This window comes from Ranitomeya imitator, chromosome 4 (assembly GCF_032444005.1).
Source record: "Ranitomeya imitator isolate aRanImi1 chromosome 4, aRanImi1.pri, whole genome shotgun sequence".
Taxonomy (NCBI): Eukaryota; Metazoa; Chordata; class Amphibia; order Anura; family Dendrobatidae; genus Ranitomeya; species Ranitomeya imitator.
The window spans coordinates 195,413,080-195,428,040 of record NC_091285.1 but is presented as its reverse complement, the minus strand read 5'-3'; the positions used below and the strand labels follow the sequence as shown (position 1 = coordinate 195,428,040).

General features: G+C 48.2%; 2 protein-coding genes across 5 annotated transcripts in view; one reads left to right on the top strand and one right to left on the bottom strand.

The window, feature by feature from the left end:
- SLC41A2 (solute carrier family 41 member 2) overlaps window positions 1-5,456 on the bottom strand; it is a 129,282-nt gene extending 123,826 nt beyond the window's left edge. The window contains exon 1 of the mRNA XM_069764219.1: window positions 5,348-5,456. The gene's annotated coding sequence lies outside the window, so the exon portion shown is untranslated. The remainder of the gene's footprint in view (window positions 1-5,347) is intronic.
- Window positions 5,457-5,700: 244 nt separating this feature from the next.
- NOPCHAP1 (NOP protein chaperone 1) overlaps window positions 5,701-14,961 on the top strand; it is a 44,176-nt gene continuing 34,915 nt past the window's right edge. For 2 of the 4 annotated variants that reach the window (XR_011320714.1, XR_011320715.1), the window contains exon 1: window positions 5,701-6,034. Coding sequence is in view for 2 of the 4 variants with exons in the window: in XM_069764218.1 (XP_069620319.1) it covers window positions 5,851-6,034 (184 nt within the window). In the remaining 2 variants the exon portion in view is untranslated. The remainder of the gene's footprint in view (window positions 6,035-14,961) is intronic. The other 2 variants (XM_069764218.1, XM_069764217.1) reach the window with 1 other exon arrangement.

The window sequence follows — 14,961 nt, the reverse complement described above, 5'->3', positions numbered from 1 at the left end:
TCAGCAGTGTCACAGGCTGATTGCCTCCATGCCACGCCGCATTGAAGCAGTCATTTCTGCCAAAGGATTCCCGACCAAGTATTGAGTGCATAACTGAACATTATTATTTGATGGTTTTTTTGTTTGTTATTAAAAAACACTTTTATTTGATTGGATGGGTGAAATATGCTAATTTATTGAGACAGGTTTTTTGGGTTATCAGGAGTTGTATGCCAAAATCATCAGTATTAAAACAATAAAAGACCTGACACATTTCAGTTGGTGGATAATGAATCTATAATATATGAAAGTTTAATTGTAATCATTACATTATGGTAAATAATGAAATTTAACACTACATGCTAATTTTTTGAGAAGGACCTGTATATATATATCTCACTGACATATATATATATATATATATCTCACTGACATATATATATACTAGATGGTGGCCCGATTCTAACGCATTGGGTATTCTAGAATATGCATGTCCCCGTAGTATATGGACAATGATGATTCCAGAATTCGCGGCAGACTGTGCCCGTCGCTGATTGGTCGAGGCAACCTTTATGACATCATCGTCGCCATGGCATCCATTATGACATCATCGTCGCTGTGCCCGTCGCTCATTGGTCAAGGCCGCCAGGACAGACAGACAGACAGAAAGACAGACAGACGGAAAAACCCTTAGACAATTATATATATAGATATGTATATATACCTATTCTATGTGTATATATCTATTCTATCTTTTCTATTCTAATCGGTCAGTGTGATTTTACTGTACACATCACTGATTTGACGGCTTTTCAAAGGACACCAATGCGTAAAAATCGGACTGCAATATGAATGCCATACGTATGTCATACGGATGTTGCGATAAAAAAAAAAAAAATAATCGAATGACAATCGCATGATTTTTTTCGGTCCGTAAATCGGACCGTTTTTTTTCTCTCAAGTGGAAATGAGCCCTAATAGGGGTCCAGTAGTCGAACGTAGTAGTTATCACCTATCCTGTGAAGAAGTGACAAACTTCATAACTAGAACAGTAATCGATCTGCTCCCATAAAGCTGATGTCCCCCCTCCATGTCTGGTGCACATCAAGGGCAGAAGCTAGCGGACAATCATGCCATGAAAGATGCCATGCGCTTTACACTACCACCTGTCTTTTTAGGACATCTGGAGGTGGCACGAGGCAGTTATTTAACCCCAGTCTACCTGTGGAAAATAGTGGCGAAACTTGATGAAGGCGCAAAAAGATATTGTAGCAGTTATTATACTGTAAATCGCTGGATATTATAATTGCTTTATCTCCACTGACAACAGTCCGTCTTCTGTGAACAGAGATCACATCAAATAATGATGGCCTCCCATTGTACCGTGTTTCCCCGATAGTAAGACACCCCCGAAAGTAAGACGTAATGGGGGTTTTAGCGGGGTCGGCTAATGTAAGACGTACCCCGATAGTAAGACGTAGTAAATACCGTAGTGCTGAGTAGTGTCGGGGTCGGCCGAAACTCGATGGTTCCCAGGGTCTGAAGGAGAGGAAACTCTCCTTAAGGTCCTGCGATCCATATTTAAGTGTAAAATAAAGAATTAAAATAAAAAATATCGCTATATTTACCCTCTGACACGCCCTGGTACTAACCGGGAACCTTCCTTCCTTCGAATCAGCGCTTCCAGGACCTGCGGTGACGTCGCGGCTTCTGATTGGTCGTGCGACCAATCACAAGCCGCGACGTCACCGCTGGTCCTGGAAGTGCTGATTCGAAGGAAGGAAGGTTCCCGGTTAGTACCAGGGCGCGTCAGAGGGTAAGTATAGCAATATTTTTTATTTTAATTCTTTGTTTTACACTTAAATATGGATCGCAGGACCTGAAGGAGAGTTTCCTCTCCTTCAGATCCTCGGAACCATCCAGGGATACCTTCCGATACTTGTGTCCCATTGACTTGTATTGGTATCGGTATCGGCGATATCCGATATTTTTCGGGTATCGGCCGATACTATCCGATACCGATACTTTCAAGTATCGGACGGTATCGCTCAACACTAGTACGGTAGTAAACTGTACGTTGGAAAAAAAAACGCAGCTTTTTTCTTCCAATGTAAGACATACCCCGAAAGTAAGACATAGTGGGACTTTTGAGTGGTAAAAGAATGTAAGACACTGTCTTACTTTCGGGGAAACACGGTATGTGTATGACATATGGAAACGAGAGATCAGCACCCCGAGAATGGTTTGTGACCAGAGAAAGATATCCCGGCTCTTTTCTTAGGGAGACATCTACAGGGGCACAAGACAAGGATGGACACTGTATAACACTGCAGGAGCCAAGGTGTGGGTATTCTGCCATGCAACAAAGCCATGTCCTACAATATTCCCATTATCAGCGGGCACCGGTGACAGCGCCCATTACTACAATAGTCCCATCATCTGCGGGCACTGGTGACAGCGCCCATTACTACAATAGTCCCATCATCTGCGGGCACTGGTGACAGCGCCCATTACAACACTATCACCATCAGAGGGCACCGGTGACAGCGCCCATTACTACACTATCACCATCAGAGGGCACCGGTGACAGCACCCATTACTAAACTATCACCATCAGAGGGCACCGGTGACAGCGCCCATTACTACACTATCACCATCAGCGGGCACCGGTGACAGCACCCATTACTAAACTATCACCATCAGAGGGCACCGGTGACAGCGCCCATTACTACACTATCACCATCAGTGGGCACCGGTGACAGCGCCCATTACTACCCTATCACCATCAGTGGGCACCGGTGACAGCGCCCATTACTACCCTATCACAATCAGTGAGCACCGGTGACAGTGCCCATTACTACCCTATCACAATCAGTGGGCACCGGTGACAGCGCCCATTACTAAACTATCACCATCAGTGGGCACCGGTGACAGCGCCCATTACTACACTATCACCATCAGTGGGCACCGGTGACAGCGCCCATTACTACACTATCACCATCAGTGGGCACCGGTGACAGCAGCGCCCATTACTACACTATCACCATCAGTGGGCACCGGTGACAGCGCCCATTACTACACTATCACCATCAGCAGGCACCGGTGACAGCAGCGCCCATTACTACACTATCACCATCAGTGGGCACCGGTGACAGCAGCGCCCATTACTACACTATCACCATCAGTGGGCACCGGTGACAGCAGCGCCCATTACTACACTATCACCATCAGTGGGCACCGGTGACAGCGCCCATTACTACACTATCACCATCAGTGGGCACCGGTGACAGCGCCCATTACTACACTATCACCATCAGCAGGCACCGGTGACAGCAGCGCCCATTACTACACTATCACCATCAGTGGGCACCGGTGACAGCGCCCATTACTACACTATCACCATCAGTGGGCACCGGTGACAGCAGCGCCCATTACTACACTATCACCATCAGTGGGCACCGGTGACAGCAGCGCCCATTACTACACTATCACCATCAGTGGGCACCGGTGACAGCAGCGCCCATTACTACACTATCACCATCAGTGGGCACCGGTGACAGCAGCGCCCATTACTACACTATCACCATCAGTGGGCACCGGTGACAGCGCCCATTACAACACTATCACCATCAGAGGGCACCGGTGACAGCGCCCATTACTACACTATCACCATCAGAGGGCACCGGTGACAGCACCCATTACTAAACTATCACCATCAGAGGGCACCGGTGACAGCGCCCATTACTACACTATCACCATCAGCGGGCACCGGTGACAGCACCCATTACTAAACTATCACCATCAGAGGGCACCGGTGACAGCGCCCATTACTACACTATCACCATCAGTGGGCACCGGTGACAGCGCCCATTACTACCCTATCACCATCAGTGGGCACCGGTGACAGCGCCCATTACTACCCTATCACAATCAGTGAGCACCGGTGACAGTGCCCATTACTACCCTATCACAATCAGTGGGCACCGGTGACAGCGCCCATTACTAAACTATCACCATCAGTGGGCACCGGTGACAGCGCCCATTACTACACTATCACCATCAGTGGGCACCGGTGACAGCGCCCATTACTACACTATCACCATCAGTGGGCACCGGTGACAGCAGCGCCCATTACTACACTATCACCATCAGTGGGCACCGGTGACAGCGCCCATTACTACACTATCACCATCAGCAGGCACCGGTGACAGCAGCGCCCATTACTACACTATCACCATCAGTGGGCACCGGTGACAGCAGCGCCCATTACTACACTATCACCATCAGTGGGCACCGGTGACAGCAGCGCCCATTACTACACTATCACCATCAGTGGGCACCGGTGACAGCGCCCATTACTACACTATCACCATCAGTGGGCACCGGTGACAGCGCCCATTACTACACTATCACCATCAGCAGGCACCGGTGACAGCAGCGCCCATTACTACACTATCACCATCAGTGGGCACCGGTGACAGCGCCCATTACTACACTATCACCATCAGTGGGCACCGGTGACAGCAGCGCCCATTACTACACTATCACCATCAGTGGGCACCGGTGACAGCAGCGCCCATTACTACACTATCACCATCAGTGGGCACCGGTGACAGCAGCGCCCATTACTACACTATCACCATCAGTGGGCACCGGTGACAGCAGCGCCCATTACTACACTATCACCATCAGTGGGCACCGGTGACAGCGCCCATTACTACACTATCACCATCAGTGGGCACCGGTGACAGCGCCCATTACTACACTATCACCATCAGTGGGCACCGGTGACAGCAGCGCCCATTACTACACTATCACCATCAGTGGGCACCGGTGACAGCGCCCATTACTACACTATCACCATCAGTGGGCACCGGTGACAGCGCCCATTACTACACTATCACCATCAGTGGGCACCGGTGACAGCAGCGCCCATTACTACACTATCACCATCAGCGGGCACCGGTGACAGCGCCCATTACTACACTATCACCATCAGTGGGCACCGGTGACAGCAGCGCCCATTACTACACTATCACCATCAGCGGGCACCGGTGACAGCGCCCATTACTACACTATCACCATCAGTGGGCACCGGTGACAGCGCCCATTACTACACTATCACCATCAGTGGGCACCGGTGACAGCAGCGCCCATTACTACACTATCACCATCAGTGGGCACCGGTGACAGCGCCCATATCACCATCTTCAGCAGCACTAATGATATCACAACTGACATAATACTGCACATGTGATTGGCACTGACAGCCCACTGGCACGCAGAAGGCAGCACACCACGGACACAGGTGTCAGCTCCCATGGGGACAGCTGTAGGACATAGCACGGAGCCCGGGCACCCGCCTCACCTCCATGGCACTGTGATCCTCCGGGTCATGCGGCTCCTTGGTGACCAGACAGCAGAACTGACTGCTGACCCCAACGTAGACGTACGGGAACAGGGCGGAGCGCTGAGCAGTGACGTCAGGGGCCACGCGTATGGGCGGGGCTTGTGTATCCTGGTAACCAGTGCACGTCACCCGTAGCGGCTGTTAATGCACAATGCTGAGCTCGTGGTGACCTGTTATTGGCGCCCGGAGACTGCGGACATTATGAACCCTACTGCCCCCGTCCCAGCCAATCAGAATGGACGGTTATAGTATCACAAGACTGACTACAATGTCACTGCCTAGTGCCTCCACAGGACTGCAGCTCTGTCCTGACAGTGCAGTACATACAATTGGCCAGCAGAGGCCCTCGCTGCCGATTGTGTTAGTAGAATTATACAATCCTCACATGGTGATGACAGAGCTAGATGCTACACACCTCGAGGAATGACACTTGGAGCGTTTACATTTTGCCCATAAGCATCATGGCGGCTGAGAGCAGCGGTCCTGTGACGTCATCAGTGTGCTGCCTGCTTCCTGGCCTGGCGCTTCTTCACATGCTTCTCACTCAGCAGGCGGCTGGAGGGATGGACCTGGAGGCAGATGAGGGGCACAGCGTGGAGCCTGTGCGCTCCGGGGAGCTGTTGGCTGTCGGCTGCTCAGGAGGGGGTGAGTGGTACTCAGGATGGTGGAGATGCCTGACCCTGCAGACACGTGACTGTGTGGAGCATTGGAGCTGCTATATGAGTTGTGTTCTGCACATTGTACTTCTCCTGGACTGCAGCCTATAGTATACTCCTGCTTGTCCCTGGACATGTTGCCAGGTACCACACTGAGAGCGGCGCTGAGCTCCTTCCTGCAGTTTGTGCACAACACTGACAGCTCCTATTAGAAAGTCTCACTCGTAGGAGAGGGGATAACTGAATATCTGTGGGGTCTGGGGTCCTGACATTCGGGTTTTGCCTGGTATTGCATGCCCACCACTACGCTATTGATTCTGCGTGGGAGTACTGGAGGTAGCCAAGCTTTATATTGAACTAGCCCATTGAGAATGGAGTAGAGGACGAGCAGGCGTGGCTACTACTGTATTCAGAAAGGCATTTCAGAGCCTCCTGCTCAGAATTGCTGCCCCCCCCCCCCCCCCCCCCCGGATATGGAGAAGTGCTACAGCACGCTGAGTGGGTCGGCTGTGGAGGCAAGCACAGTAATGCGACCCACACAGACCATAAGATGCACCGGACCATAAGACTCACCCCAAGTTTTCAGAAGGAAAATAGGGGAAAAAATGTGTCAAATGGGGATCTGTCTTACAGTCCGTGTTCAGCTTACGGGGGGGGGGGAATCGGCACAGGTGGAGGAGTGGTCACAGGGGTTGTTCAGAGGTCCAGGCTGGCGCGGTGGCCTCCGGTAAATCCCATCCCAGGCTGGTGTGGCGGTGGTGCTCTGGGATTCCCGGTGATTCTGCTGGTATTTTGAGACAGGTTTGGCGGGGTTCCACCTGCTTTTTGCGCCAGGCGCGGCGGTCATGCACTGCGCTGCGGCGGGGCTCCGCCGGCATTTTGTGAAAGCCCGGAGGCCCCCACAAATCCATTGCTGCAATGTGGTGGCCTCCAGGAAAATGGCCGCAGGGAGCAGCGCATGCTCAAATTGAGATCTCGGTGACGAGATCTCAATCTGAGCATGTGCAGCCCCCCGCGGCAATTTTCCCAGAGGCCACAGCATCGCAACAGTGTATCTACGGGGGCCTCCGGGCTTTCACAAAATGCCGGTGGAGCCCCCCCATCACAGAACACCACTGCCAAACCAGCCTGGTAAGGGAGGCTGCATCGCCCTGCAGCTTTGGACCGGGACCGCCACTACAGTATTTTGTAAGTATAGTCCGACAATAAGAAGCACCCCTATTTTTCCCCAAAAACATTTTGGGAAAAAAGTGCATCTTATAGTCCAAAAAATACGGTAGCAATGCCTCTTGAAGAGTGATGCACCACAATCATGTTACTCTCCCTGGATGGTTGGTCAGTGGAGTTATCTGTGCTAATAGACATATGGAGAAAGACAAACCACAGGGAAGCCAAAATAAATCAATAGTTAAATGGGTTATCCAGTACTTTTTATTTATTTTTTTTCATATGGAACTAAGAACTAACACAGGTATTTGCTAACTATCAACCTGTTCTGTAATAGAAAAACTTGGCACTCTGTAGTGAGAAAAAATATTTTGCTTCTCTTTATTACTAATGTATCCAGACAAAATTGACGAATAAATGTTTTCGGTCAGGCGAAGGACCTTCATCAGAAAATTCTTTAGTGTGAACTGGATGTAGAAGCAATCTAAGAAGGTATAAGGAGCGTCCACAGATTATATAGGTTATATAACAGCCTGCTGCAATAGGTATGATCTGAGATATGGAACACCAATCACACAGGGAGGATAAAGCGCCGGGGTATATGGCAACACCAGTTGCAGAGGCAAAGCGCTGTGTCGGGATCAGTGAGGACTCGGAGGAAGCGTGGCAACATGCCGTGCAGCAGGAGGGACACTCAGTCACTCATTCAGTGCCCCTCCTGCTGCACGGCATGTTGCCATGCCTTACAGAATGCTGTAGATAAGCCCCTGATGCCGGTGGGTTTAGCTCGCCTTCAATTTTGGGGGTGACAACTTCCCTTTAAGTCTCCTCTTAGCCTTCTTTCTTGCAAGCTAAACATTCCCAGATCCTTTAACAGTTCCCTGTTGGACATACTTTACAGTCCGCTCACCATCCTGGTAGCTCTTCTCTGAATTTGCTCCACTTTTGTAATGTCTTTTATAAAAATGTGGTGCCCAGAACTGGACTCAGTATTCCAGATGAGGCCTAACTATGGAGGAGTAGAGGGGGATAATTACCTCACATGATCTTCACATGCTTATTTTAATACATCCTAGAACTCTGTTTGCCTTTTTTGCTGCTGTATCAAACTGTTGACTCATGTGCAGTCTGTCATCTATTAGTATACCCAAGTCTTTTTCACATGTGCTGTTGCTTGGTTTTATTCCTCCCATTCTGTAGATGTAATTTTCGGGGTGTTTTTGCCTAGATGTAGAATTTTGCATTTCTCCATGTCAACCCTTCTCTGACATCCAACGTACTATCCAGTCCATGTGGGCTTGGGCCCATCTGACCATGGATGGTATAGTACGTCGAATCCGATCGGCCACGCACACGGATGGTGTGGAGTCGGGAGTCACCTGATTCTCACAGCTGACACCCAGCATTAAGTGCCAGGATAACTGATGTTTCGCTGTAATCGTACTAACCCGAAGAATAAAGCTGCTTTATCAATTTTACCACACGTGGAACTGTATTAACGCTCCCACCTACCCCCCCAAAAGTAATTCATAAGTTGCTAGTTTTTGTTCCTTTTGCCTCCCACAAATTGTAATAAAAAGCGATCAAAAAATGTCATGTGCCCAAATATGGTACTAATAAAAATGTCAACTCGTCCCACAAAAAATAAGACCTCACATAATTCTGTGGGTGAAAATATGGAAAAATTATAGCTCTCAAAATGTGGTGATGCAAGAACTATTTTTTGCAATAAAAAGCATCTTTTACTCTTTGCCATGACAGCACCCCACTGGAGAGAGGAATCCGCCCCGCAGGAACAGGAAACCTACAGAAAGATAAAAGGGGGCGGTCCGCCTCGCCTCCTCAGTTTAGGTTTCCTGTTCCTGCGGGAACAGCAGGACTTCTACAAAGGAACATACCTGGGCTATGCATGCCGCCTGTGCAGTATCCGCGAGAACAGCAGGGGCTGTAGCCTAGAAGCGGCGTCGGGGAAGTTCCGCTAGACGTCTCCCTCCTCGTCTGGGGAACCATGCAGATGGCCGGGTCCAGGGAGGGCCGCCCGGCATCATCTGCATCACGCAGCGGCGGTACGGGAGGAAGCCCTGGCCGGCAGGAGTCCAGTGAGTAAGGGCAGCGCTCCCATTGCGGTCCGGTGCCGAAATCCCGGACTGCGCATGCGCCGACCGCTGTAAGTTAGATTGCCCCGGAAGTGGATGGTGAACTTCCGGGGGCATCCAGGCCGGCATCAGCGGCGGGGGAGAAAGCGCGGACTCGCGCATGCGCAGTGCCGCACGGAAAGGGCGCACTATTTAAACCATTAACCCAGGCTAAATCGGCAATGCAAAGATGTCATCCCCAGGTGCCATGGACCCCACAGCAGGAGATCCATTACCCCCCGCCAAAGATCGCACTAGAGGATCCTCTGAGACCGCTCGTAAAAGCGACGGATCCAGGACAGGATCTCGGCCTTCTGATCCGGTACTAATTGCTTCACTGGGTGAGTTTTTAACTCTGCCTATTAAGCTGACGTTGTATCCCGCCTTTCTCTCTCTTTTCTTCTTCTCTCGCTATGTCTTATTACGATCAGACTACAAAACGACAAAAGACGAAACATAAGGAATGTGCCTTATGTAGCCAGCCCCTTCCAGACTCATACCCCAAAAAACTTTGCAAGGACTGTTTTAAGGAAACAACACAGGGAGCGGCAGTGTCCATTACGGACTTATGTGCCATTATCAGAGAGGAACTAAAGGCTATGTCCCAGGATAAACCACATGAAAGTAAATCCAAAATTCCAACACCCGTGTCAGATTCCGAAAGTGACCAAGCTGTGCTCTCGGAAGCCTCCCTATCATCATCGCCATCATCATCATCCTCATCAGAGATCGAGGGACGCTCATGTTTTCCCTTAGACAGTGTGGACAATTTGGTAAAATCAATTAGAAATACCATGGGGTGTGAGGAGACAAAGGGTGCGCAAACCACGCAAGATATAATGTTTGTGGGTTTAGCAGAGAGAAAAAGATGTTTTCCAGTTATACCAGCAGTGAAAGCATTAATTAAGAGTGGGAGAAACAGGATCAAAGAAGCTTTCTACCCTTCTCACATGGACAAAAATCCCCAAGGTCAACGCAGCCGTAGCCTCTACTTCTAAGCAGTCCACTCTACCTGTGGAGGATGCGGGACTACTTGTCGACCCTTTAATGGTACCTTCACATTCAGCGACGCTGCAGCGATACCGACAACGATGTCGATCACTGCAGCGACGCTGTTTGGTCGCTGGAGAGCTGTCACACAGACAGCTCTCCAGCGACCAACGATGCCGGTAACCAGGGTAAACATCGGGTTACTAAGCGCAGGGCCGCGCTTAGTAACCCGATGTTTACCTTGGTTACCATCGTAAAAGTAAAAAAAACAAACACTACATACTTACCTTCCGCTGTCTGTCCCTGGCGCTGTGCTTTCCTGCACTGGCTGTGAGCACAGCAGCCTGAAAGCAGAGCGGTGACGTCACCGCTGTGCTTTCCGGCTGGCCGGCGCTCACAGCCAGTGCAGAGAAGCACAGCGCCGGGGGCAAACAGCGGAAGGTAAGTATGTAGTGTTTGTTTTTTTTACTTTTACACACACAGACAGCTCTCCAGCGACCAACGATGCCGGTAACCAGGGTAAACATCAGGTTACTAAGCGCGGCCCTGCGCTTAGTAACCCAATGTTTACCCTGGTTACCAGTGAAGACATCGCTGAATCGGCGTCACACACGCCGATTCAGCGATGTCTGCAGGGAGTCCAGCGACAAAATAAAGTGCTGGACTTTCTGCAGTGACCAACGACATCACAGCAGGATCCTGATCGCTGCTGCCTGTCAAACTGAACGATATCGCTAGCCAGGACGCTGCAACGTCACGGATCGCTAGCGATATCGTTCAGTGTGATGGTACTTTTAGATCGTAAGGCTGAGTCATCACTTAAGAGATCTTGGGAAGCGACTACAGGAATATTCAAACCTGCAGTAGCTAGCACTTGCGCTGCCAGGTCAATGCTCATTTGGATTGACCAATTAGACCAGCAAATTGAGGATAAAGTTTCCAGAGAAAAATTGCGGGCGGCCATCCCCTCAATACGAGGTGCGGCAGCTTTTATGGCGGACGCATCCGCCGTCTCTCTCCGTTTGGCAGCAAGATCTGCAGGCCTCGTAAATAACGCAAGACGAGTGCTATGGATGAAAAGCTGGAAAGGGGACGCGCAGTCAAAATCTAAAATATGCGCAATCCCATGTGAGGGTGAGTACCTCTTTGGTAAGACCTTAGACTAAATACTCAAAAAGGCAAAAGACAGGAAAAAAGCTTTTTCCTGACTCCTCTATTCCCTTTTACAGGAGAGCATTTAAGAGGAGGCCGTTTGGCAAAAGAAGGCAAACGGATAGGTCAGCAACATGGACCACTAAAGAGGACAAACAGAGAGGTACCATGTTTAGAAGACCCAACCCCCCAAAAGAAAACAAATACTGATGATATACCAGTAGGGGGCAGATTGAAATTTTTCGCCAATCAATGGGAGAAAATAACATCTAGTTCTTGGATTTTAAATATTGTCCGAGATGGGATTAAATTACAATTCTCTCGCTTTCTCCACGAATCATATATTATAACATCCCTCAGCTCGCCTGCACAACAACAGGCACTTGATCTTGAAATTCAAACCTTATTATCAAAGCGGGTTTTAGTCCAGGTTCCTGAAGGACAGGAAAGTAGAGGATTCTACTCTCCCTTATTCCTGATTTCCAAGCCCGACGGTTCATTCAGGACAATCATAAACCTTAAAAAACTCAATTCTTTTATTGAAAACCATACATTTTAAAATGGAGTCTATTAGATCCGCTATAAAACTTATTTTTCCAAACTGTATAATGGGGGGCATTGACCTAAAAGATGCTTATTACCATCTCCCTATCCATGATTCCAGGGATTCAAGCTTGAGGAGGCTAATTTGCATATTCCAGGTGTCTTCTGGGAAAAGCGAAGAGTCTCCCTAAGCTAGAAGATCGTTGGGTACAGCCGGGACCAGCTGCTTGGAAAGCATCACCAAACCGCGCGCCTTACAGCGCGCAAATTTTTGCCTGACATTATTGCAAGAGAGCTTGGCTGAGTAGATTACACAAGAAGGAAAACACACAGCAAGTCAGCAGGATCTAGGAGCAACATGGCAGATGTGACAACCTACATGGTGAGCTGCAGCATGTGCTACATGTTCACAGATCGACCAGAAGAAGAATCAAATTTCACCTGTCAGAAGTGTAGACTAGTGGCCCTTTTAGAAGAAAAGGTGCGGGGTCTGGAAGAAAGAATAGCAACTTTGAAACTCATCAAAGAGAATGAAGACTTCCTAGACAGAACAGAAGCATCTCTACTGGTCACAGAAGGTGAAAAAAGTGTCAGACAACCTCCAAAAGCAGATGAGTGGAAGCATGTGACCAAAAGAAGCAAGAAGACCATGGAGAAATCACCAACCACACAACTGAAGAACCGATATCAAATCTTTGTAGAGGATGAAGATGGCACACCTAAGGATGAAGCAATACCAGCAAGCAAAAAAGAAAAGGGCACACAGCAACAAGTGACAGCAAAAAGTACAGCCAAGAAGCAACGAAGAGTGGTGGTGGTGGGAGACTCACTACTGAGAGGCACAGAAGCAGCCATCTGCAGACCGGACATAACTGCAAGAGAAGTATGCTGCCTTCCAGGTGCGATGATCAAGGATGTGACCGATAGGATACCAAAGCTCTTCAGCTCCACCCATTTCTTCTGATACATGTTGGCACCAATGACACGGCAAGGAAGGACCTACCGACAATCTGCAAGGACTTTGAAGAGTTGGGGAAGAAAGTAAAGGAACTGGATGCACAGGTAGTTTTTTCTTCTATCCTTCCAGTAGACGGGCATGGCACCAGGAGATGGAACAGGATCCTTGATGCAAACAACTGGCTAAGACGATGGTGCAGACAACAAGGATTCGGATTCCTGGACCACGGTGTGAATTACTTGTACGATGGACTCCTCGCCAGAGACGGACTACACCTCAACAAACCTGGGAAACACACATTCGCCAGAAGACTCGCTACACTCATCAGGAGGGCGTTAAACTAGAAGAAGAGGGGACGGGAAGAAAAACATTAGACTTGAACAAAGAAGACCCAGGAAAACATACTCAGAAGGGAGGTAAGAACATTTCTAAAACAATCCACAGCGAGGAGATTGGAACAAAACAAAATCCTCTAAACTGCATGCTCGCAAACGCCAGAAGCCTGACAAACAAGATGGAAGAACTAGAAGCAGAAATATCTACAGGTAACTTTGACATAGTGGGAATAACCGAGACATGGTTAGATGAAAGCTATGACTGGGCAGTCAACTTACAGGGTTACAGTCTGTTTAGAAAGGATCGTAAAAATCGGAGAAGAGGAGGGGTTTGTCTCTATGTAAAGTCTTGTCTAAAGTCCACTTTAAGGGAGGATATTAGCGAAGGAAATGAGGATGTCGAGTCCATATGGGTCGAAATTCATGGAGGGGAAAAATGGTAACAAAATTCTCATTGGGGTCTGTTACAAACCCCCAAATATAACAGAAACCATGGAAAGTCTACTTCTAAAGCAGATAGATGAAGCTGCAACCCATAATGAGGTCCTGGTTATGGGGGACTTTAACTACCCGGATATTAACTGGGAAACAGAAACCTGTGAAACCCATAAAGGCAACAGGTTTCTGCTAATAGCCAAGAAAAATTATCTTTCACAATTGGTGCAGAATCCAACCAGAGGAGCAGCACTTTTAGACCTAATACTGTCTAATAGACCTGACAGAATAACAAATCTGCAGGTGGTCGGGCATCTAGGAAATAGCGACCACAATATTGTACAGTTTCACCTGTCTTTCACTAGGGGGACTTGTCAGGGAGTCACAAAAACACTGAACTTTAGGAAGGCAAAGTTTGACCAGCTTAGAGATGCCCTTAATCTGGTAGACTGGTACAATATCCTCAGAAATAAGAATACAGATAATAAATGGGAAATGTTTAAGAACATCCTAAATAGGCACTGTAAGCGGTTTATACCTTGTGGGAATAAAAGGACTAGAAATAGGAAAAACCCAATGTGGCTAAACAAAGAAGTAAGACAGGCAATTAACAGTAAAAAGAAAGCATTTGCACTACTAAAGCAGGATGGCACCATTGAAGCTCTAAAAAACTATAGGGAGAAAAATACTTTATCTAAAAAACTAATTAAAGCTGCCAAAAAGGAAACGGAGAAGCACATTGCTAAGGAGAGTAAAACTAATCCCAAACTGTTCTTCAACTATATCAATAGTAAAAGAATAAAAACTGAAAATGTAGGCCCCTTAAAAAATAGTGAGGAAAGAATGGCTGTAGATGACGAGGAAAAAGCTAACATATTAAACACCTTCTTCTCCACGGTATTCACGGTGGAAAATGAAATGCTAGGTGAAATCCCAAGAAACAATGAAAACCCTATATTAACCCCTTTACCCCCAAGGGTGGTTTGCACGTTAATGACCAGGCCAATTTTTACAATTCTGACCACTGTCCCTTTATGAGGTTATAACTCCGAAACGCTTCAAAGGATCCTGGTGATTCTGACATTGTTTTCTCGTGACATATTGTACTTCATGATAGTGGTAAAATTTCTTTGATAGTACCTGCGTTTATTTGTGAAAAAAACGGAAATTTGGCGAAAATTTTGAAAATTTCGCAATTTTC